At 41.7% G+C, this 24140-nt stretch overlaps 1 protein-coding gene across 5 annotated transcripts in view; it reads right to left on the reverse strand.

Annotated features, from left to right (window-relative positions):
- LOC144114253 (snake venom 5'-nucleotidase) overlaps positions 1-24026 on the reverse strand; it is a 72686-nt gene extending 48660 nt beyond the window's left edge. For 3 of the 5 annotated variants that reach the window (XM_077647858.1, XM_077647855.1, XM_077647859.1), the window contains exons 1-7: positions 23937-24026; positions 20544-20784; positions 20248-20334; positions 15319-15458; positions 10054-10179; positions 6507-6632; positions 958-1123 (exon numbers count right to left, since the gene is read on the reverse strand). In XM_077647858.1, the coding sequence (XP_077503984.1) occupies positions 958-1123; positions 6507-6632; positions 10054-10179; positions 15319-15458; positions 20248-20334; positions 20544-20718 (820 nt within the window). In that variant the 5' untranslated portion in view covers positions 20719-20784; positions 23937-24026. Of the gene's footprint in view, positions 1-957; positions 1124-6506; positions 6633-10053; positions 10180-15318; positions 15459-20247; positions 20335-20543; positions 20785-23716; positions 23892-23936 lie in introns of those variants that run through there. The other 2 variants (XM_077647857.1, XM_077647856.1) reach the window with 2 other exon arrangements.
- Positions 24027-24140: the final 114 nt, after the last annotated feature.

Raw genomic sequence — 24140 nt, forward strand, 5'->3', positions numbered from 1 at the left:
TTGACACATAATGCATGGTCCTTAATGGGGACAGAACTTCGCGTCGATAGCCCTTAAGGAGCACTATAAGTTTATGAACAAGCATTACGACAGCAATGAACTGTTCACGAAAAGATACTGCATCTGTAGTTACACCAAGCCATGAAGCCAAACACTTCTGCTGACACTCATGCACCTATAGTAGTGTGAAGCATTCACAACAGCATATGAAATAAAAACTATGCAACAGCAACAGCTTAACATCCAACTAATGCATTTTCGAAGCACTTGATTTGTAACCAGAAAATTTACAAAGACTGAAGTGAACCGGCAATCACCATAATGGTTGGATTTCCTTTAGTAGCCCACTAAGGGCAATAAAACAAGAAATTGCTTTGCCCATACTTTCTGACTTTCAATAGGATAGTTTAGCTAAATCATTACACAATTTTTCCAGGCCATTCCTACAGTAGCTTTTGTCTAGAGAAGCTAGCTTTTAGAAGGCAAGACACTCCAAGGAAAGAAAAGCAAGTAGTACAGGTAGAAGCAATATGCAAGGGAACCTTTTATGTAAAACTGCCTTCCACAATTACTCTTGCAAGCATTAGCGAGTGAGAGATGTATTGTACTCTTCTAAGCAGTTTTTCAAAGGAAGCAAGGTCCTTTTAATGTGCTTTAAAGTTCAGTGCATAAGAAAGAATGAATTCAATAATTAAGTAAAAAACAAGTGTCCCTTTTCATATTGCTCATACGTGTACATTCAGTTCAGTTTGTGAAAATTCACTGCTTTTGGGTAGCCAATGAATTCTAAACCTTTATTTTTCTTTGGGTTGAGAATGATAATATATAGTTATTGTGAGAGAAGAAATATTTTGAATGACATATTTCTTATTGATCGATATGAAAAAAAGCTGGAAAAAAATTTCCCAAGCAAAAGGCCTGTTTTTACAATGAAATTTAAGAAGAAAAAAACCTTACCTTTATATTTAGAAAGAAGATCTCTGAGCTCTGAATCTTCAACGAAGTCGGAAGTGACATTCACCTCTGCAACATCAACTACAACACCTGATGCAGTGAATGTGAGGGTAATGCGTGAGAACTGACGAAAGTCTGTTCCACTCTTGATAACATGTTTTCCGTTCACCTGCAAAAGAAAAAAGGAAATCGAACTAATAAAGTAAAGTGGCATCTGACTGTTGAAAACAAAATCCACGCGTGTAAATACTGCAGTCAGAATTATCAATGAAAAACGTGAGTTGCCCTTTACAACACTCAGGGATCCTTGCAGCCATATGGCTACAAAATAAAGGCGCACAATTGTTCTCTCAGCAGTAATAAAAACAATGAGAAAATTATTTGCTTTGCTTTGAAGGATCAACTAGGGTAGTTCCACAGATGCTTTGGAGGGTTTAAGGATATTTGGATGGCCCCTGAATCTGTTGCTTTCAAATAAAGCTCCCAAATATATTGGCTACTAACATGAACCGACTCAGATGTTCACCTGAATCAGGTTAAACATGTCAATTAAATTAAACCTACCCTCAGACTAATGGCTCAGACACAAGTTTGAATGTAAAGTGTTTCAGTCTAATGGCATAATGCAAGCATGAACTAGAAAAACAGGGAAGTGCAACATTGCTTAGCTTATTCATTTCTATACAGCAATAAAACAACCTCAATCCAGCTGCATTTGGTTACATAACCTACCCTTTGCTGTCATGGCACCTTTATCTCTCCTCTCCTGGGCTCCTCAGCACCCTTCACTGCTTGGACAAAATGACCCTCTGCTCCTGCTAAAAGTTCTGATTTAATGAAGCGCAAAAAGACTTCAGCAGTAATGGGCCACATTCATTGCCTACTGAGGATTTACTGTGATCAGGGTACCTTCAAATGATGTGTAGTTTTACAGCTTGCCATAAACATGCTTACGTCTTGAAATTGCTTAATTCAGATTAAAGAAGCAGATTGCCCCAAGCCATTCCTGCCACCTCGTGGCCTAGTCCTAACACAACTGTTAAGAATTTATATAAACAAGACCTGGGGACCAAATCCTTAATATAGTTTCCAAAATATCACTACTCATTACCTGGTACTTTGTAAAGTCTTGTTCACTCTGCAGAAAAAAAATCAAGTAGGCTTCAGTGCACCCTCCTCTCAGACAGTGATTAGCTTTCTTAAAAAAGAGAGAGAGTTTAGTATGCAGTATGACTGTTTCAAGTAATGCCAACCACATACTACACAGCCTGATGTTGGGATGAAAAAAGATTTTAAAACCAAAGTCTTTCCATGCACTTTGCTTACTACTACTATATTATAACCAAATATAGCCATATGCCTAACATGACCACAACCATACATAGATATAAGTTCGCACAAGATTAATTTAACTGAAGTTGCCAAGAAGACTGAAGAAAAAGAAATATATGTATATATTCAAGAGAGAAGGAAAAAGGAAAGTTCAGAGAAAGAAGATATGAAGGCAGAACACAAAAAATCAGCACAGGAAGAGATGACCAATCACTTCCTAAAAGTTGGGCCAGTTTGAATATGCCACTTATGAAAGGCTGGGGACAAAATGGTGTATATTGCCTCCACCAAAGGATTTTTCTGTGTACTGAATGTCAACTCAGCCCAGGATCCTCATTTCCCCATACATACCTACCATATATTGCCAATTATAATTCGACCCCCAACTCACGACTCCCTTAGGCAACAAAAAAAGTTTTGACTCCGAATATAAGCCGATACTGCCACACCCTGAACTTTTACTCACATATTTTACACTCCCTGCTGCACCAGATCACTGGAACGCATGTGGGTGTGTGTAAGGTAGGATTGGGAATATCATATAAACGCATGTAAGGGCCACACCCATGTACAGGCCGCACCCTATTTTCATATAATAAATATTTTTTTAAAAATCCGTATAAGGGCCGTACCCGAACCTCCCACGACCTACGCAGGAATAGCCTTCAAAATGTATCGTGGCCTCCGCGATCAGCTCCGGCTGCGAGCAACGGGGAGGCCACGCACGCACACAGAAGCTTCCAGGTGCCGCCTATGGATAGCACCCGTGGACATGGCTCATCATCATCAGCCAATTTTTTCCTTCACTGTTAGCTCCACATCAGTTTCAACAGCTTCAACTTTTCGTTTCTGTCAAAGGCACGGGAGATGTGGTAGCGTGCTGGTCACCGTAGTTGTGGCTTTTGTGTGCTGCCACCAAGCGTTGCAATTTTAGCATGATGGGCAAGCACCTTAATAGCTACACGGCTGAGAGTGAGCTCTCGAACATGGCAAGCGTGCGGCAGGCAGGAAATTTGACGCGGCCGAGAACTGCGTCCGACCATGGTGCAACCAAAAGGATGCACTGAGGAACATAAGATGCAAAAAGCAGGCTTACTGAGCCAAGCCGTGCAAGTTTCCCGAACTGGAAGAGCTGCTCTGTATGCGATGGAAGTGCTGAACAACAGCTACATGTTGACAAAGGACATGCTGCGCAATTTCTTGTAGGATGAGCGTGCGCCAGAGCACAGCACTAGCTCGGAGTCGGAAGACTCCGCAAGTGACGACTGAACATAGAATAAATGCCTCTTATTCCCTGAGTAGTGTGTTTATAGTTAAAAAGACAAATTTTTTTTTGCACATCGCGTGCATGGGCCACACCCCGAACATTGGCCCTCGAATCTGCAAAAAAAAAGTGCGGCCCTTACACGTGTTTACACGGTATTGGCGCGGTCATGTTGCCGCATACTTCCAGTAACCTCCGGCACTGGAATCCGAAACTACTGAACCATTGGCTGTTCTGTTTGGTGCCAGTCAACTGGCCCGCACACAACGGTGCTGTTTTATCGCCTGTTATCTCTATTGATCTCTGCTTGCCGGCTTCACGCATTTTTGCTGTCAGCTGCGCATTCCTGTTCAAATTCCTGCGCATTCAAACTGTTCTTTAAGCAGACTTGCTTTCACACCAATGTATGACAATTACTGTTTTCACTCGTGTAACTTGCGCTTGCAGATAATTTGTGCCCCCCCCCCCCCCCAACTTTTTACCTGCGTTTTTGAAAAAAACTTTCAGTACTTGCATATTTTGCGCTCTCTGCTTTGACAGACCAACAGCATGTACGTGGGTGCATGCAAGGCAGGCTTGGAAATATCGCCACGGCCGCGTTGCCGCGCGCAGTTTTGAAAGATGCGAGTGACAAGGGCACAAATTGCGAGCAATTTAACCAGCTTTTTCGCACTGAGAGTCACTTTCCCGGACGAACAGTTCCCCACATACACAAATCCAAAACTACCAAACTGCTTGCTGTTGATTTGCAGTTAGTCAGCCACGCCGTACATGAGGGTGCTGTTTTATTGCCCGTTATCTCTTCTGCACCCCACGGCTGGCTTCGTGATTGTATAGTTGTGCGTTTATTCCTTTGAACTCGCCCGCGACATCATGCCATGCCGCAGGGAACTACGTAAAGTGGGGCAGGGCGGGAGGGGGTATGCACCTAAGGTATATTTGGAGTCAACTATTTTTTTTTTTACCAGCGAGGGGTGCGAGATTGGGGGGTCTACATATAGGCGGCAATATACATAGGGGTTGGACTTTTTGGTTTTTATTTTTTGAAAATACGGTGGAATTTTTTGCGGTTTTTATTTCAGGATGCTATTTTCGTGTTTTTTTTCGGCGAATATTATTTTCAACGAATGAAATACAGTCTTTATTGGTGACAATTCTGTGTGGTCAGTAGTCATTTAAAGTCTGTCTCGGTATTTTTTATCCCAAACAATTTATTTAACAATAATTAACATGCACAAATGGTACGACTTGGAGCTGTGCTTAGAAAAAAATTGCTACCCTCGCTAAAAGCGTAACTCAAGTTAAACAAAGACAAAATGGAAGTGGAGAACTAGGTTGACATATTATCATTGGGTTGTCATGCTGTGTTAGGCGCAGGGGTGGTGCATTAGGTGGTCTGCGTGTTGATGGCAGAAGTGAAACTGCCGTTCAATCGTCGTGATAGCGACATACTTTTTCGTGACCAAAAAAATTAAAATTGGTTTTTGGGGAAAGAAAATGGCTCAGTATCTGTCTCACATATTCCCAGACACCAGAACCACGCCGTAAGGGAAGGGATAAAGGAGGAACTGAGAGAAGACAGGAAGAGAGGTGCCGTATTGGAGGGCTCCGGAATAATTTCAACCATCTGGGGATCTCTAACATGCACCGACATCGCACAGCACAAGGGCGCCTTCTCGTTTCGCCTCTATCAATCATGAAGCCCTTTCGCATTTTCGTGTCAATGTCCTATTTGCAATTGGTTAACCTAACTAACCGACTAACTGCTATAATAATGCAATGATAGTGAAGAAATGGGGCTCAGCTAGAAGATAGCTAAGAGATGATCATGCTTTCCGGTCTTCAGTGGCAAGTAAGTTAGCGGAGCAATACCTCAAATTGAACAACTGCGCTGCTTATCCCACAATACAGATTTTGTACCACGACCCTGGCTTCCCTACTTAGACAATTATTTCCGACTTTAAGTGAGTGTAACTCACATTCAGGTGCCAGCTATGCCTTGGTACCCTTTTCAGTTAAAAACGAATTTCGAAAAGTGAATTTGGTAATGTTTATCTTCTTTTTTTTTTAAACCAAAAGTCCCACCTTTAAATATACAGTATATATTGCATGTTATGACCTTTGTGGTGTATTTTTAAGATGTGTTCAAAAAATTTTCACGTAATTTGTGACCCCCTTTTTGTTAGCCTTAATCTAAAAAAAAAGTGCGCAACTTACGCGAGTAAATATGGTACTGATGATTCACAACAGCACAACAAACATGGACAGAAGGAAGAATAGACAAGATAGCAAACACACGGAAGTCTGTCCTTGTTTGCTGCACTGTAGTGAATCATGAAGATATACAAACTTGTCCAACTTTCTTGAGTCATTAAATATGGTATTACATAATTATGCATGCACGGGGCATGCTATTATCTGTGGCTCGGTCGAAACTACATTTGACCCCTCACATAGGTCCACTTTACGAGTCCGAGTACAGGTCAACTCCAATTATAAGTCAACCACCCATGTTTGGAGGTCATTTTTCGACAAAAAAAAAAATGTTCTTATAGTCAGCAATATACAGTAAACCACCTAAGGCCTAAGGCACAAATGGGTTCAATGTGCATGTCCAAAGAACATATCTTATGCATCAAAATAAAAATGAAACAGTATAGCCATTACAGGAACATGAAGTGACTTACCCTTGCCATTCAGAGGGACCAAAAGAATTCCCGATCTCCGAATCTCTTGTACAGATTTTGAATGAAATAACTTTACCCCCTTCCATAGTGCTCTGCGATAGCCTCTCAATGAACAAGTTACTGGCCACAATGACTGCAGCTGTTGCTACCTTTCCAGCTTATCTATTTTTGCGCACTGAGAATTAGATTTGTATACGCATAAGCAACTACATAAAATCATGATTAGAAAAGAAGTGCAAAAGAAACAAAGAGTGCTGCAAATGACTCACCTTTTTCACTTCATAAACATGGTCATGGCCACCTAAGATAAGATCCACTTCATCCACATTGGCAGCTAAGCGACAATCATTAGGGGTCCTCATGTGGGTCAGAGCTATAACGTAGTCCACACCTTTCTGTGGGCAACAAATCACAAGAGAGAAAAATAGATGAGCCATAAAATGCATGTGCGTTATATCAACAGACCTGGCAGAGGTGTACCTTTGTCAAAACTTTGTACACTGTTCTATGCATGTTTGCAGCAGCCATAAGGTCTAGCTACCAGGCTCCTGTGGGAATGTTACAGCTAATAAGCAGTAGGTGAGGAGGACACTTACTTTCACTATGTAGAGGTTGTGAGCACAAAGGTGCAGGAGAACATGAGGATGCTGTTGCAGGCTAGTTGATGTAATGTGACAAAAAGAGCTGCGCAAACACAGGATGACACAGTGCCTGTGTTGTTCTCTACTTTGTCCTGTGTTTGTGCTGTTCCTTTTGTCGTGCTAGAGAAGTGCCCAATCATAGTCTGGAATTGCTCCAGCCAGGTAAAAAGTGGACTACATACTTTTTACAAAAGGTTTCATTACCACTCTAGTAATGAGCACTAATGCAAGGCTCAAGGGTAATAAGGTTCAATACGATACGTATAAAATGGGGATGCCACATTACATTACTGTAAACCAAAGAATAAAATAAGCTTATAAGTCACCACAATAACTGCCAGACACCCTCTTATCAGCATGCATGCGAATATATCCAAAGATTTTGTCAAACGCTAGGTCATGCCATTTTACAAGTTCACTGAACTCAAAAAACTCTGATCCAAACACATTCCTAGCCCAGGCACGGCCGGTCTCGAGGGGAGCGCACGCTTTTCTTCTTACGGCCTTCGCAATGGGGTCTGTTTCCGCCTCCTGCCGCACCTCGGTGGTGTCGCCACTGCCCCACCGCTCCGCCGCTGCGACCGCCGTTCACTCCGAAGGAGAACGTGCGCTCGCTCCCAATTCGGCCCGCGTCAGTGGTAACTGTCAAGCCTTTATATTTTGCCCCTTATGCTTTACGCAAAGACCGCGTAGTCAGCCCCGTTCCCATGGGCGAAATCTGAAACAACGGATTAACGTTTGCGCGCTCACTCCTTGAGCCCAACTGTGTATGGTCAAACGTATGCTTCGAGCACAGACGTCAACACGTTCTACCCTTACATTTGGCTAAAAAGCAAGGCTTTCAGCTTCTATAATTCGTCTTCCAGCAGGTTCTTTGAGCGCGTAGAATGATATGCGGCATGTAATACTTGGATGGCGAGTTTCAAGGAGTAAAGGATTCTGCAGAGCAAATATAGGTGCTGAAATTTCAACCGCAGCTGCTTTAAGTTTGCACAACAGCGGCATTAGCAAGAATTCACGGTGCTACCCAGGAAAATGCGTCATGTCATTTGCGAAAGAAACGGTTATAGACGAAACCCAACCCTGGCTGCTGGAGCAGAGCACGTTGCAAGCACGCGACGTCCAAGATATCCTTTTGGGAAGGCATTTTGAAGTTTGGCGCCATCTCACGACTGCCTGTCCCACCCCATGACAACGCGAAAATTAAGTCACTTGTTTACAGTAACTGCAAGCATGAACTAACTGCCAGAAAAGCAAAATTAGGAACTGCACTCTGCCTGAATAAAATTGGCCTTTACGAGCGAGCAAACTTATCTGAGAGGCGATGACTACCAGCTTTGCATTATTCTCCTGCATATCTGTAGCCTCGTCATCGCTTCCGATAAACCTCCCGTGAGCATGAACTTTCCTCACGTCATTCAGGAAACAAAGTAGCACCACAAAAAGAAGTTTTCCGCAACTTAACGGAGCTCCACTAAACCTCACAGCAATGTGCGTTACACCAGCTGGCTTAGCTTACAATGTAAGGAACTAAAAATGAACATTTGCAATGCTTACATGTTAGTAAAATCCCCTGAATTTAAGAGAATAGACGGCATTGGGCATTCAAGTCCATAATCTGATGTCTTTTACAATGATATTTAAACCAAATATTTTAGGAAGTTTCAGGACACGCCACAGGTTGAATATACGTGAAGGACAAAAAATGGCGCTCTATATGGTAGCTGAAGTCACTCATTGGACATACATACTTTCTGAAATTGCAATACTCAGTACATGTCAACATCTGTGGCAGCATACGCAGCTTGTACTGATTGGTTCTTTATGTTCTATTAATGTTAGTCAGGCCAGAATGACGACAAGGAAGCTTGCGTCCAACTAGAAAACTGTTTATTGGGGCTAACTCGTGTCCTCAAACAGAAAGCATGGAGTTCGCCGGCGCAGCGACAAAACAAGTGCTCAGTCAATGGAGGTAAGAATGACGGTCACTCTCAGCCTTGCAAAATTGAAAGGTTACCAGGAACTTGAACCATTAGACGCCTAATGTGCTTACGACAATTTTGAACATGAAGAGAGACTTGCACGTGGCTACAGTCATTCCAAAGAAATCTGGTGGCCTCTTGTTTGACAACAAAAGCGGAAAGGCCGCGGGCCATTGGCTTCGAGCAGAGAAGAATTCATTACAATGCTTCTTGACCCTTGCTCGCGCACTAGTAATTAGCATTCTTTTGAGATATTGATACAGGCCTCTCGTTTAAGGAAGTTGTGATGTATATGAGGGTGAAAATAAGTTCATTGAGGACGTGCGAAAAACGATATCTACGTAATTAAGTACTATATACACCTCCCAGCAATCTTGCAATTTATTTGACAGTTCAGCGACTCAAGTACCGTCTCAAACTACCCGCTACGGTGCTATCAGATTTACGGTTCAAGCGTCGTACAGAATTTTTTCCACGATATATTACATTTTTATGGGACGAGCACAAAACTTTCGTTCTCTGAGTTTTCATTATCGATCTTCCCTTTAGAATATATTAACTTGTCATTTAATCATGGACCATGACATATACGAGAGGAAATGATCAGAGTGTTTCCTTCTGGACTTAAAACCACAAATGCTCGACATAGTTCTGAGGAATGAAAGAGTGATTCCTCATTTTAAATGTTTTCATCGAGCAAAGTTTGCGACGAAGAATCTGTGCGCCATGTGGACTGTGCTGCAGATAGGCAGTTTAATCATCTGCATTTTGTGTTTCTTTGATTTCGGTGCTGCGCTCACCATGAACCAGCGGGCTACAGCGCAGAACCAGGCAAAAGCCACCCACCGCCGCAGATGCAGGCGGGGAGCGAGCGGTGGGGTCGTCGCGCCTCTAGCGGCGGCGGGCGGCGTAACTCCCCGAGAAAAACTCGCATTGCTTCTGCGGCGAATGCGAAGGCCATACGAAAGAGTGCGCGCGCCCCCCCTCGAGACCGGCCGTGGCCCAGGTTACCATATTTAGCATATCCTTGATATCTGACATTTACTAAAAACACTTAACAGATTTTATCTTGAGCTAGCTTGAACCATTCCAATGGCATGGTGGGTCTGTCACAAAAATAATGGCAGCAGTACCTTCAAATAAACAATAACAAAATAAAACAAACAAAACTTGCAAGTGGAAAGATAGCATGCCTTTTGTTTTAGAAGTCTTGCTAGCCTTCGGCCTTCGGTTACGAAGTCTTTATACTCGACATCCTCAGGGTCAATAGTTGCAAGTGTTGCCAGCCACTCTTCTTCAACAAGTCCTATCAGCCCAATCTACAGGAGAAAAGTATGCTGACTATAACCAACACATACATCAACAACTGGCTTCAACTGAAGTATTGATATGGAACTGCTGGATGAACATGAAAAACCCATCTCTATGTTTCAGTTTATTGACCTCAGACAGGTAAGACATGCTTCAATAATTGTTACTTGCTTGAAATGAAAAGAATTAATCAGTGTAACACCCTGATCATACGTTACTAACCATGTTAAAGATATCTGAAGGTTTACAACATATATTATAGGTACTATCAGTATCAGTATTACATTATTAACATAACTCGAGATGTGGCACTGAATAAAGGTTAGGGGTGTGCAAATATTCAATTTTTTAAAACATAAATGGAACATGAATATGAAGAAAAAATACATAATATCGAATATCAGTGCAGCAGGCAAAAGCTCTCCCTATTTTTTCCAAATAGTGTATTGTCGTTGCAACTAAAATAAAACAAGATTGACTCCACACTACGCAAAAAAAAATAAATCATGCACAGAAATGTATGCTGCTAGATTAGACAGTAAGTAACCTGTTATGCAGTCGTGCAAAATGAGTGACAAAATGAAATTGATGACCCATGACTGGCAACTAAAAATAACATGACAGGTAGTAAAATCTCATTAAGTCAGACTTCAAAAGAATAATCCAAAGGTCACATTATAAAATCCCCCCTTTAAAAAAAAACTGTCAAAGATGCAAAAATGCAGTGAAGCCTTACGAGGAGGCTTCATCGCACTAACGACAAAAAGCCTGTGATGAGTGCACACTTTCGTCATGCTGGAAGAACAAAGCAGATGCAAGTGAGAGGAATGCGCACTGGTGTTGGATCGGCAAAAGAAGAGATGACCAGCAACACACCAATCAGCATCCGAAAGGAGCACGCAGCCGAGTTCAGACATCTCGTGAATGCGTGACCGATCAGAAACCAAAACTATGTGGCCAGGCTATGTTCTGGCGTAATGACACGGCCCTCCTATCATCGTCACACATGCCATTACGCGCACGTCAAAGGTGTGCAGGTCACAATGCACCATAAAATGTGCGGGATTTTTACATGAGTGCTTTGCTGTGCCGGTGACATGACTTGACCCCTCTTCGGAAGCCCCATGTGAAATTCAGCAAGTGGCTTTCCTGCACATCGAGCTGACCAAAATGAGGCCGCCAACCTCACACTAGAAGAGTTGTGGAGGCGACAAGACGAGTGCCATTGCTATAGGTATTAAGCATGACGCACAATAGGGATGGTCAAACAAAAAAACGCGTGCTTTTACATTGTCATTGTTCGAAGCGGGTGGTAGGCCATCTTGTCCTCATCACATGTTATACAGAGAAAGCCCACTTTTGGAATTAGCACCCGAGGTCAAAGCCTAGCAGTGTCTGAATGTGACCAGTCCACGCGAGAAACGATGTTGAAGAAAGCCAAAAGGACGCCTGTGAAGTACTTTCCTGACACTTTAGACTCAATCTTTGGATAATTTGCCCACATGTGTCACTGTCTAATGAAGGTCGTCCTAATACCTGATCGCTGCCAAATATTCGCAATTACTAATATCAATTTTTCGGATCAAATTAGAACCGTATAACAAGCATATTTGATTTGTATTCTATATTTCTAATATTCCATCACCCCTAACAAAAATACAGTAGTTCAGTGATATGAGCAGAAATATGTGTCATCCATATTTTATGAAATTATGCTATACAGTTCCTCGTACATGCCTAAAGGGATAACTGGTGGTGCTGCACTTCATCCAGCAAGAGTATGCCTGGAATACAAGCTTTTGTATTTCGCTTGGCTATTGTTGAGCATAAAACATGGATTCAGCTGTACAATATGACTTCTCGAAACAAACCTTGTAAAGAAATGCTGTGAAAGTTTTCATAGCAGCCTAGCACCGAACTTTCACTTGCATTAAGTTTATTCCAAAAGTGAAAAACACAGCATTAAAAAAATTTAATCTGTGCACAAGGGCATCCGCAGAACTTTTTGCATGGAGGGGCACCCAATGGCCGGTGTTGTATGGTGGCGCTTCAATCCCACCGCTGCCACCAGTTGTTGGATGTGCGGCTCGGAGTCGCTCTCGACGGGACCCCAGGTCAGGAACGACGCTTGCTCCGACCACCACTACCACCAGGACAGGACTGCCGACGAGTTAAAGGAGTTTGATAATGGGAGGAAGATTACGAGAGGGTTTATTTACATTATTTACATCGCAGAGATCAAAATGAGCTGCTCTCCGAAGAGAGGATCTTAAGTTAGGAACATAATGGAGGAACCAAAATGGAGCATCCAAAAACGAGCATCCAGAAGGTGCATTGAGGATGAACCCTAAATGGAGCATCTAAAAGGAGCACTCCCTTCACTGCACATCACCGTCCAGTTTTATACTGTTCTCCGTCCCTAGATTCCCCAGGTTGAGGACGTCTCTGCCAGGGTGGGAGTGGCCTAAAACTTGCATTATCGCACACAAACATGCACCACCGCACATAGGGACACGCCCTCGTCACGTGTCGAGCCAGGGAGAGATGAGGTCGCCCTCAGGTCTCACGCCGACTGCGGAGGGAGATGTCTCTAGCCAGCCGAAAGATCCCACGCACCACCGACAACTGTTCTTTAGATGTCAGCCGACGCACTGGGCAAGATCGCACGGTTGGGTCAAGAAGCCGGAAGGAGTCACTTCGTCATTTGCCATGCCTGCGAAGATTAGCGGACGACGACCTCCAGCTCGCTGCCATATCCCCACGCTGAACGTTTTCTACCAGGGATGAGGCCACACTAGTTCCCTCAGCTTAGTCACGGGCATTTGGGAAAAATATTTGCCGCTGGTTCGCTGCGGCGGCGCCTCCACTTCACTTACTTAGTTCCCGGAATCCAACCGGGCAACGCTCTTGGGTACTCAGGTCGGGAACGTGGGAGCGATCCTTGCCGCACAGCTCGGATACATTCCAAACAAGCTTAGTGTGTCTTCAAGCAGGTGAGCCTTCCCGTCGACGCTGCTAATTAGATGGGCTGTCGCCGAACGTAACACCAGGAATGGGGGAGGTGGGATCTAAGTGTGCTAATCAAGCTAATGCAGCGTTTTCTGCTAGTGCATAAAAAATATCCGAAATTCCAGGGGGGGGGGGGAGCTACTTCCATTTCCCCCCTTTCCAGACACTAATGTCTGTGCACAGAGCACAGCATCGCGGTGCAGGTACCAGTTACGAGGCAGAATACATTTTTGACCCAAGCAGTAGCCAAAGGCAATATGATACCTCATCTTCCTGGCTTGCCCCTGGTGGATGAAGTGCTCTTTTAAGGAACTTGCATGGATGGTGACACCACTTTTCCCTCACCGTAATTTTGAGAAACTCTGGGAACAAAATGATCGGTCTTATTGAAAGTCTATAATTTTAGTAAATGTAGAAAGGGATGCAAAGAACAACAAGTGGACTTTTTGCTTTCCCTTAAGACAAAAAAGTGGCATTAAAATTGAGCTAAACCATCACCTGTTCCTTTAAAACTATTTGGTACCAAACATATGGTGCTGCTATAAATAACAAGACACGAGTATAAAACCAGAGTTTAAAAAATAACCCCGACCAAGCTTGTTGAATTAGAGGTTTCAAATCCGTGATGTCTTACACACAGACATACATATATGGACTCCAAAAGACACCATTAATAGATGGTCCAGGTAATTTCAACCCTTTGTGGTTCCCTAACATGTACCGAATTCATAGTTCATGATCACTTTCACATTTCACTCACACCTAAACATAGTCACTGCAGCTGGAAAAAAAACCACGAAAAAAAAAACACTACGCAAAAATATAAGCACTGAGCACTGTTAACTGTGCACTCAGGCTAACCAATAAAAATATAATCTACCTGTACTGTGCTGGAACTAAGGTGAGGCGTGCCTACTCTAAAACAAACAACTTTTTCAGCAATGGATGGCCAAGTAAAATATTGCCAGCGCACAAAACTACTACCACACTTCATTATTTAGTGTGCATAATAGGAATTTGAAAATACTTACGGGTCTCTACATTCATTATTACAAGGCACACAGGAGTGTTCTCTGTTCCAGCAATACACAGAGAGAGAGAGAAATCCGCTTTCTTTGACCAACACAAAAGAATTACAACACAGTATGCTGAAGTGGTAAAAAGGTAGTTGAATGATATGAATTCCGCACAGCTGCCTTATAACAAGCTCAGTCAACTCAAAACACATCGTATGTTTTTAAAATTTTGCTTCACTGCCCTTTGCAAAGCCATGGATACCACTAATTAGCTATTAACTTCCATAAGCCCAACATGCAATGTCAGGGTACTAAAATGCACCATATGATAATACCGGTAACAAAGTAATCAAGAATGATGATGTGATTCAGGTTCTTTAGTTGTAATGGCACAGTTTTTCTGAAGACTACGAAATGAATAAATACCAGAGACACGAAAATACACTTTAGCATAAAAAAGATCACATTTATGAAAAAGCATAAAATGTTAAGGAAAAGTTATATGACTGTAAGAGGAAGAAAAGCAGCGGCATGAAAACAAAAACAAAAACAAAATTGAAGAGGACACTTACGCTCCTCCTTAAGGGTATGACATGATAGCGTACACACTCTAAATTTTCCTAATTAGCATCATCAAGCATTGGCTTTTCATTCTGAGCATTTTGACAACTTTAAACGCCCCCTTGTTCCAATTTTTTTCATTTATTTAATCAACTCATCCATTAATTACAATGATTTCATTAACTCATCCTCACCTATCCTAAACCAATCAGTCATCAATCACTAGAACCACAAATTACCATGATATTTTTTTGCACAGCCTCCGATTATTTCCAACACTTATCGACTACTATTATTCCGAGGGCTTTTCCACCGAACAAGCTGTATACGCTATCGCATAATAATACAAGTTTTACATATAGTATCTCCACATAGTCAAAATATTACTGGCTAAAATATTTTAGCATGGTTAAAAAATGACATGTGAAGCTTTATCATATAAAAGCAATGGCTGAACATTGGTAAAGCAGGAACAGAGAGAGGGGTGCTGAAGTTTGGTGATAAAAAAGATTTTTTGGATAAATTGTGAGGACAAGAAAATGGATAAAGCAAATGACACACCTTTTTGCCAGACCGTTCCAAAATTTGAAATTCCTCGCCATCAGCCAGTAGTCTTCCAGTTTCATTGTCTATTACATTGGACATCAGCCATGGAAACTTCGTCTGTTTCGCAAACTCTGTCAAGTTGTCAACACCAAAATCTGAAACAAAGTTTCGGTTTGATTTAAAGATTCGTTCAATATTATAAAATGTAAGAGTACTTACGCCCAAATTAAAAGAAGTGGAATATAAAAAAATGGCACACACCAGCTTCTTTAGATAACCATAAATTCTCAATCATAATTGGGCATCTGTTTACATTGTCTTTTAAATGCATACACATATTTGACAACAAAGAAGGCAACCAAAATTTCAATGTTGTTGACCCTTTGACTCTGATCATAATTGCTTTCTTTTCTGGAAGTAACAATAAAAACAAATACTATGAAAACAATGCTTGCTGCACTCATAACTACTTCATTGAAGCTTCAGTACCTGATTTTATCTTAATGCTCGTATCCTGCCTCAAATTATGTCCTCAGCATACTTACAAGGTGTATCTGTGTTGAACGAAATATAACCAATTCTGAAGACCACAAGAAAATGGAGGGTAACCTACAGTCATTTTTTAGTACAGAAATCCTGAGTCTACACAACTGTTAAGACAATGGTTCTAGCTCATTGATTAGACCAACACAATGAAATAATTTTATGTAATCCTCCTATAACAGGATAAGATGTGAATAAAAAATTAAGTGCTAACAAGCATGAATGTCTACCATTAGAGCAGAGGTTCCCAAATCTGCTGGCATTAAGAAACCCAACCAGCTTTAAAAGAGTGCTAGGAACACCACAGTCCTTGCAACCAGAAAAAAATGTAATAAAATTAGGGGTGTGCAAAAATTCTAAATTTTGAATACGAATACGAATGTATTTGATAATCAGCTCATATCCGTTTCGAGGAATTAATAATCGAGAATTTTCAAATATTTGAAAATTGCCAAATATTCGCCAGCAAATTGAATACCACGCCTACTTTCATCAAATCGATCGTGGCAAAACCATAATATCCAGACAAATTATCCAAAGGTGCCAGGAAAACAGTACAAAGGCGTCCTTTTCGCTTTTTTCTCTGTCATTCATCGCGTGGACCGATCGTAATCAAGGAGCTGCTAGGCTTGGACCTCATGCGAAATTCCGCAAGCAAGCTTTCTCACGTGGCACATGATGAGAACAAGATGTCCGACCACCCAATTCCAACAATCGCAATGCGAAAGCTCTTTCTGCTTGTTTGTTTGATCCTTCCATACTGTGTTACATACCTAAAGCCCACGCCCATGATATTCGTCATGTTGCATTTACACCTCTCTGAACGTGAGCTCCGCCACCTTGTTTTGGTCATCCTTGATATGCGGAAAAGCCCACTTGCCAAATTTTGCACGAGCTGTGCTCCCGAAGGGGCAATTAGAGGTGTCGCAACAAGGCAAGCAATCATGCAAAAATCCCACCTAATGCATAGTGCATTGTAACCCGCACACCTCTGACGTGCGCGTAACGGCAGGCGTGATGACAACTGGAGAGCCCCTGTTGCTATGCCAAAAATGGCCTGGCCGTGTAGTTTCGGATTCTGAGTTTCGCCGCTAGCCCGCGGCGACGACAACTGTCAGCCCGCGCTTTTGCTGGTCATCCGAATTAGCCAGCTGCACACTATTTTCGGATACAGATTGGCAGGCACATCACTGGTCATTTCTTATTTTCTTTTTAAAACCAGTCTTGCCGTTCCGCGATGTCTATATGTGTTCCCCTCGGTTATGTCCGCGTTCCTCTTCCAGCATGCCGACAATGTGTGCTCATTACTATCTTTTCAGTGCTTGTGCGATGGAGTCTCCTCATGAAGCTCCATTTTTTCCTGGCCCCTTGAACTCCGAATTAATTCGGTTTCACTAGCCATAATGTTATTTTTAGCTGCCAATAATGTGCCATTTTAATGATTTCATTTTACATGACCACATTACAGGTTGGATACTGTCATGCTATCTAATCAAGTAATCAAGTAGTATACGTTTCTGTGCACATCTTTTTTATATGGTGCTGACTCAGTCTAGTTTTATTTATTTCAGTTGCAAAGAGCATACACTATTTTCAAAGAAATATCAGCAAGAGCATTTTCCTGTTGCTTTCTTTAAAATATTTTTTTCATACTGAACAGATATTCGATATTCGGTTTGATCTTCAAAGTCATTTTTTTTCATACTCGTATTCGATTCACATTCGAAAATTTCAATATTCGCACAGTCCTAAATAAAAATTAATAATGCATGGCCGCTCTAACTGAATCAATCTTCAACGGCCATAACAAGAATGCATTTTGTTGTAGCTAGCTGCTGAGAGACTGGCTTCTGCAATAAGTAACTGCATAATTATTAGTGTCGTGGTAGAGGAATACAGCTAGGTGCAGGAAGGGGGACGCAAGCATCAAATGGGTACTGAAAGAACCAAAATGAGCAGTCCATAGAACAATGCAGTTCTGCACAGGCCAGTATGGGAGCCCATACCCTAGAAAAAGGAGAGATTCCAGCTACCAAAGACAAAATGATCAATTTATGGCTTATGCAAACATCACCTTTTCTGTCACTTTGCTAACTGCAGATATAAAGAAATGAAAATGTGGGTACAAGGCTATTATTAAGAAAAACTATAATACTTTAGAATTACAGTTTTTTATCTTCAACATTTATTTTGAAGGAAATTGAAAGGTATTTTCTGGAACTTATTCTAATGAAACATCTTTTTAACCTTTCACCAGTGGCTTATGTAAAACTGGAATTTTTCAGGCTTATAGAAACACTAACTTTTGGACTCGAATAAGAAGTTGAGTTAAAATGCTTCTAAACAGATATACGCTCAAGCCTTTGGTTTGGCGTGTGCATTCTCCACAAGACATTTCTATTACATCGAAAATCTCTTCTAGTCCAGCAAAACGAACTGAATACACTCGACACCATGAATAAAATAACCTTTTTCAAGAGTATGCAGGATGCAAGTTGCCCCTCACAAATAACGGGCAGAGATGCCCTCTTATGTTAGAGAAACTGTGACAGAAAAAGAGAATGTTTTCTGAAAGTATTCTGCTTCCAACTGTTCACAGGCAGACTTCTCCTCATTTATGTTCACGTCATTTCAGGTTTACCAGCACTGTCTATGTGCTCTCCTAGAGCACCCCTCGATAAACTTTTTTTTTTTTTCAGAGCAAAGCAGATTGGGACTGTGGGTAGCACGTTCCAATGGTGGAGCGCTCTAGACTACTTCACTGTAACTGACAGATTTGACTGGAACATCTGCATGGCATATTTCTTTCAACGAAGTGCTCTCTACCCGCAGCAATTCACCAGTCATCTCTATTCATGACAGACATGTGGGCAAGTCAGAGTATTGCCAGGTACTTTCTCCATCAGTGCCATGTGAGCGACCCTGGCTAGCTCTTGCTACGGCCTGACCGTTCCAAATCAAAATTCAAGGTGAGTGCTCTCCATCGGATTTTCACTGAAATTCACCATTAAACAACCTGTCATTTCATGTCTTTCTTTTAAGCTGAACCTGAAACCTGAACAGCGTTACAAAGTCCCATTAAATTCGTCTTAAAGCAACTACCCTACACGAGTGTACTAGCCGATTTCGAACAGAATATTAGCACAAACAAATGGGGTAGAGAAAAAACACTTGACAACATAAGGATTATGATCAATACTACAATCAACATTGTAGTGTTACTACTAAGCACTATCAGTATTTCTTGTGATATCCATCCTGCTTCAATCTCACTTAATTTCATTAACACTCTTTGTAATAACAAACAAACCAGCGAGGCTACAAGCTCAGCCTGCTAATTTTGTGGGGGGTTTATCCCAACATGAATCTTCCAGCTTCCATGTCACATGCAATCAGGACGCTGTGCCTGCAGAGGGATACACTTATCTCTGCTTTGTGTCTACTGCAATTTTGTACTCGCCCAGCAAGTCCCTGCCCACACCCTCCAGTATCTTCTATCAAGAGGCAGGTGGCTGCCTCTTCAAAAATTTTCTGAAATGCCTGCACCCCCTTCCCCCTTTATTAACTGTGAGGTTTACTAGCAACGCTTCTAGTTGTTGTTAAAACTACATGTAAATGTCCTTGTGCTCTCAAGGTTTCAGTGAATATAGCAAAAAAAGAAAACTGCAGTGAACCAGCATAGATGCATGCCTGAAGTCTAAACTCATGAATATTATAACATGCTACACACAAAACCTAGGGCTGGTGGGAACTGGCAAGGACACCATGTGGTCTTTCTCAAAAAAAAAAAAAAAGCATTTTTGTAATTTTCCTGCCCCCTTTATTAACTGTGAGGTTTACTAGCAACGCTTCTAGTTGTTGTTAAAACTACATGTAAATGTCCTTGTGCTCTCAAGGTTTCAGTGAATATAGCAAAAAAAGAAAACTGCAGTGAACCAGCATAGATGCATGCCTGAAGTCTAAACTCATGAATATTATAACATGATACACACAAAACCTAGGGCTGGTGGGAACTGGCAAGGACACCATGTGGTCTTTCTCAAAAAAAAAAAAAAAGCATTTTTGTAATTTTCCTGCAACCCCTGATGTTTTCATTTGTATTTAAAAAAAAGCAATCAATAGATGCAAATTGCAATCTCAAAATTTAAAAATATCCAGAAAACCCAAATCTAGATTACCTTCAACAAGTGGCACCCCCTTTGGGTTTATAAACTTTGAAAATGCAGATTTTTTTATTTTTTTACTTACAGCTAACTTAATCAAGCCTGTTTCAAGCCCAAGAAACAATAACAAATGCTACTCACATAAACACCTGCATCAAATGAGCACCAGTTCATACTTACACCTAAACGTAATTTAAATTTTAAGTGTTTATTATTGCTTAAAGAGCACAAAACTCACCGAAGTCATGGTTCCCATAGACCGCACAGTCAACTTTGCAGCAATTAAGGACGGGTACCATTTGCTCTCCTTTGGTGAATGTGCTCACTGTAAAGAAGACCACACATATTAAGTTCTCAGTGCTGTGCATTTAAAAGATTAACAATTATCCAGAAATAAAAAAAGCTGCTGCCCCTACACGAATTCCATTTCTATTAGACATACATACAAAGCGTCTAGTTAGGCTAAGTAAATGCATTTCTGTCAACTTCTCAGTGATACTGCCATTTGGCTTCCTGTAAGTTGGGGCTACTTACTGATGGACGGAGCCAGCACATCACCACTGAAGAGGATCAAGGGGTTCAGGTGGGCAAAGCTTTTGAGGGCAGTGCAAAAGCGGGTGGCCCCTCCAATGGGCTCACCATGCTGCTCTTCAACATTGTAGCAGTCATTGAAGTGCAGCACAGTGACGACTTCACCTTCCTCCGGCATCCTAAGCCTTTTTTCACAGCTGCCTGAGCAGCTAGCACCAACCAGATGTCATCGCCACTTGGGTGCCTGAAGCATACACACAAATTCACAGTTGGCTGTCGGCCTAGCTAGTCCTGCTGGCAATGATTTTGCCAGCAAGGCTAGCATTGACAGAACAAGATGCTATAACTGCATGTGCTACTGAATCAACACCACTGTCACACTACCTATATACTGGAACAAGTTGCAGTAGTAACATACATACCCTATCCAAGAGTACCCAACCATAATATTTTCTGACCCTTAGTTCAATTTCCAGCACAGCTGAGCACTAGTTGCTAAGAAAAGCAGTGTTTAAAGCATAGTCATCTGTTCATCTAGTGCAACCAGGATCAATGCACATAACTGCAAAAAGCCAAACAGCTCTTCATTAATCACAAAATGCTTTAGTGGCTCTAGCCGGAATTCTCACTAATTAGGTACATTATCTCTCCCCTTTCAGCACAACAGAAAAGCATGAACCACAATGAAGTGTTGACTTGGGCTGGATGGTACATGGTGAAAAAAGTGAAACAGCACGAAGACAGCATGAGTTGACATACAATAGCATACATACACTTCACTACCAACCATCACCATCAACAGCATCATCAGCTTTACTACATACCACTGCAGGGCAAAGGCCTCTCCCATATCTCTTCATTTAACCAGGTCCTGCACCAACTGAGGCCACCCTATCCCCACAAACTTCATAACCTCATCCGCCCACCTAACTTTCTGCCACCTCCTGCCAGACTTGCCTTCTCTTGGATTGCAGTTCACAATACCCTTAATGACCATTGGCTATCTTGCCTTCGCATTACATATGCCCTGCACATATGCTCATCTATTCTTCATTTTGACTAGGATGCCATTAATTATCGTTTGTTCCCTGAACCACTCTGTTCTCATCCTGTCTCTTAATGTTACAACTATAATTTTCCTTCCCATAACTCGCTTCATTGTCCTCAACTTAAGCTGAACCTTTTTCGTCTGAGGGTAGAGGGTTAACTATAGGTATATTCATATAGGAGGTACTGCCGATTACTACACCAGGGTGGCCAAATCCTGTTCTGGTCAGGAAGAACGTTGCTGTCTGTGGTCACCGAGATCAGGCCACACCCCAGGCCTGGTTATACAATTCTTTTTTATACTGTGGAGAAATGCGCGGCACAGGGATTCGAACCGTGGTTGTATACTGCTGTTTCATACTGGGCAGAAACAAAACTAACGTTTCCATAATGTTAACCACCATATAACCGGCTTGTCTGCTTTAGCAAAAGAAAACATGGCAATCCTACCATTTAAACCTTTGGCTATTTCTGACCATTTTCACAAACACGAAACAATTACCAGCTTAACCACCCGTTTTTTTTTTTTGCATTGTCTGAACACTGACAAATGTCTGTAAAGATGATCTTCATGTCTATAGTTAACTGATGCCTATGGAACAATGCAAAATTTATTCACATCACACAGGAGTGCGCTTTGAAGCAAATATTTATGGCAGATGATTTTTCAAATTAAATGTAACACCATTTAGCCTCTATCAAAAGCAACTTGTCACACTAACAAAAGCAGACACAAACACTTTGTTTACATTAAAAATCATGCTGTGTATATATTTGCAAAACAGAGTAAGCCGTCATTTAAATACATTTTATTTTGCTTCAAAGTGATGCCTTTTTGCTAATATTTTTTCCTGCAATGTCTTACATGGTATGTTAAATTTGTTTCACACTGAAACAAAAACCTGGCACAATATCTTATCATTCAAAGGCTTCAAGACAAAGCGCTGGTGGTGACACAGTCTCTGAAAAATATATGTAGGCACTATAGGGATGCAGAGCTGGTGCTTATGTACAGATGAGATTAGCCTTACAGTCACCTGTTGTCCACCTGAGTCACTTAATTGAATGAATGTGTGTCTTTAACAATGTCCCAAAAGTTTGGCCGGTAAGCCCTTTCCAATCTATATTTCCCGGTACTCACATATGAACATATCGATGCACCTTTCAACAAACATAAAAAGTATTAGTGATAACAATGCTAATACTGGCTTGATGGTGCTTTGTGGCCAGTACTTTACGAGCGCGCAAGCATGTAGGCGCATGCATGCAGTATGTGCAAAGTGGAGGCATGCTACCTCTTCGTACATTGCATACGTGTTAACGGCGTCAAATAAACGGAACAATTAAAATCAAAGTGGCACTCTGAGAAGATTTTAGCTGAGGATTATTATATGACTGCGCGGAGGTGAATAAGGATGAATTATGACCCTTGTTTGCATTTTTTCCCTCTAGCTGCCTTCGTTTTGGCGTTCGCCTTTCAATGGTCCCGCTCGGGTTTTAATCGACGTCCATTGCAGTGACTGCGCCGTTACTACAAAAACCCTAAACTGAAAACACCACACCCTTACGAAAGTAACCGAAAGTGAGGAGAACTGTGGGGAAGCTTACACGGCGAATGAATGAACTGGCGCACGAGTGAGTCAAAGGCAGGGCGCAAAAATAAAAGCTTACATACGTTGCAGCACGAATATTAAGTGTGACGAATGTGACTTCAAAATAAACGCTTCAGAACTTCACACCATTTCAGGACGTCTCCTCTCGAGCGGGAGACGAAAAAACGCACTAACTGTGCGATTACTTCCCTCTAGATTGCTAAAAACGATGAATCTGCTGGAACAGTTAATATAAATCAACAAATCTACCTTATCAAGGTACTACTGCAAGCGCACAACAAATAAATCCGAAAAACCAAGCTGCGCTGCAAAAAAAAAAAAAAGCACATGGCACGGCTTCTCTGCCAAAAGCATCACTAAGCGTAAGTGCTTTTAGACCTCCACGTTTGAACAACTGCCAACAGTTACGGCATAGGTATGACCTTGCCATAGCCTCAGCTTTGTGGGCAGGCTAAGCTAGCATCAAAACAATGATTACAAGCACAAACACTTCACACTTTCGGACCGATATATTACCCGCACTGATGCAGCCGCACAAGAATCGAGATTGTGCAACGACAGGGAGTGACGGATGCATTACCTGTGAACAGAGGCAAAACCTACGAAAGCCGAAAGTTATGCCACGAAAATGGGTACATAGCGCGCTTAAAGGAACCACAGTTCAGTAATCTCCCGCCAAAAATCGTTGCTTAGAGCGATACTAAATATATTTGAATTTTCATTGCTTCCTACTTACCAAACTGCCAAGCACGGCTGCCAAGGATGTAGACAATCGTTGCTTTATTTGTTGTTCTACTTTTTCTGCGTACTTAACTTTGCGAACTTCGCTGGAAAACAGTATACACTGCCCACACAAGTAGGAGCTCAGATTTTTTGTTTTGCACAATAAAATAACGTTTAAATGCAAATATAAGCGTTTTTAAAACGCAGCGTAAAAACA

This window comes from Amblyomma americanum, chromosome 1 (genome assembly GCF_052857255.1).
Source record: "Amblyomma americanum isolate KBUSLIRL-KWMA chromosome 1, ASM5285725v1, whole genome shotgun sequence".
Classification (NCBI taxonomy): Eukaryota; Metazoa; Arthropoda; class Arachnida; order Ixodida; family Ixodidae; genus Amblyomma; species Amblyomma americanum.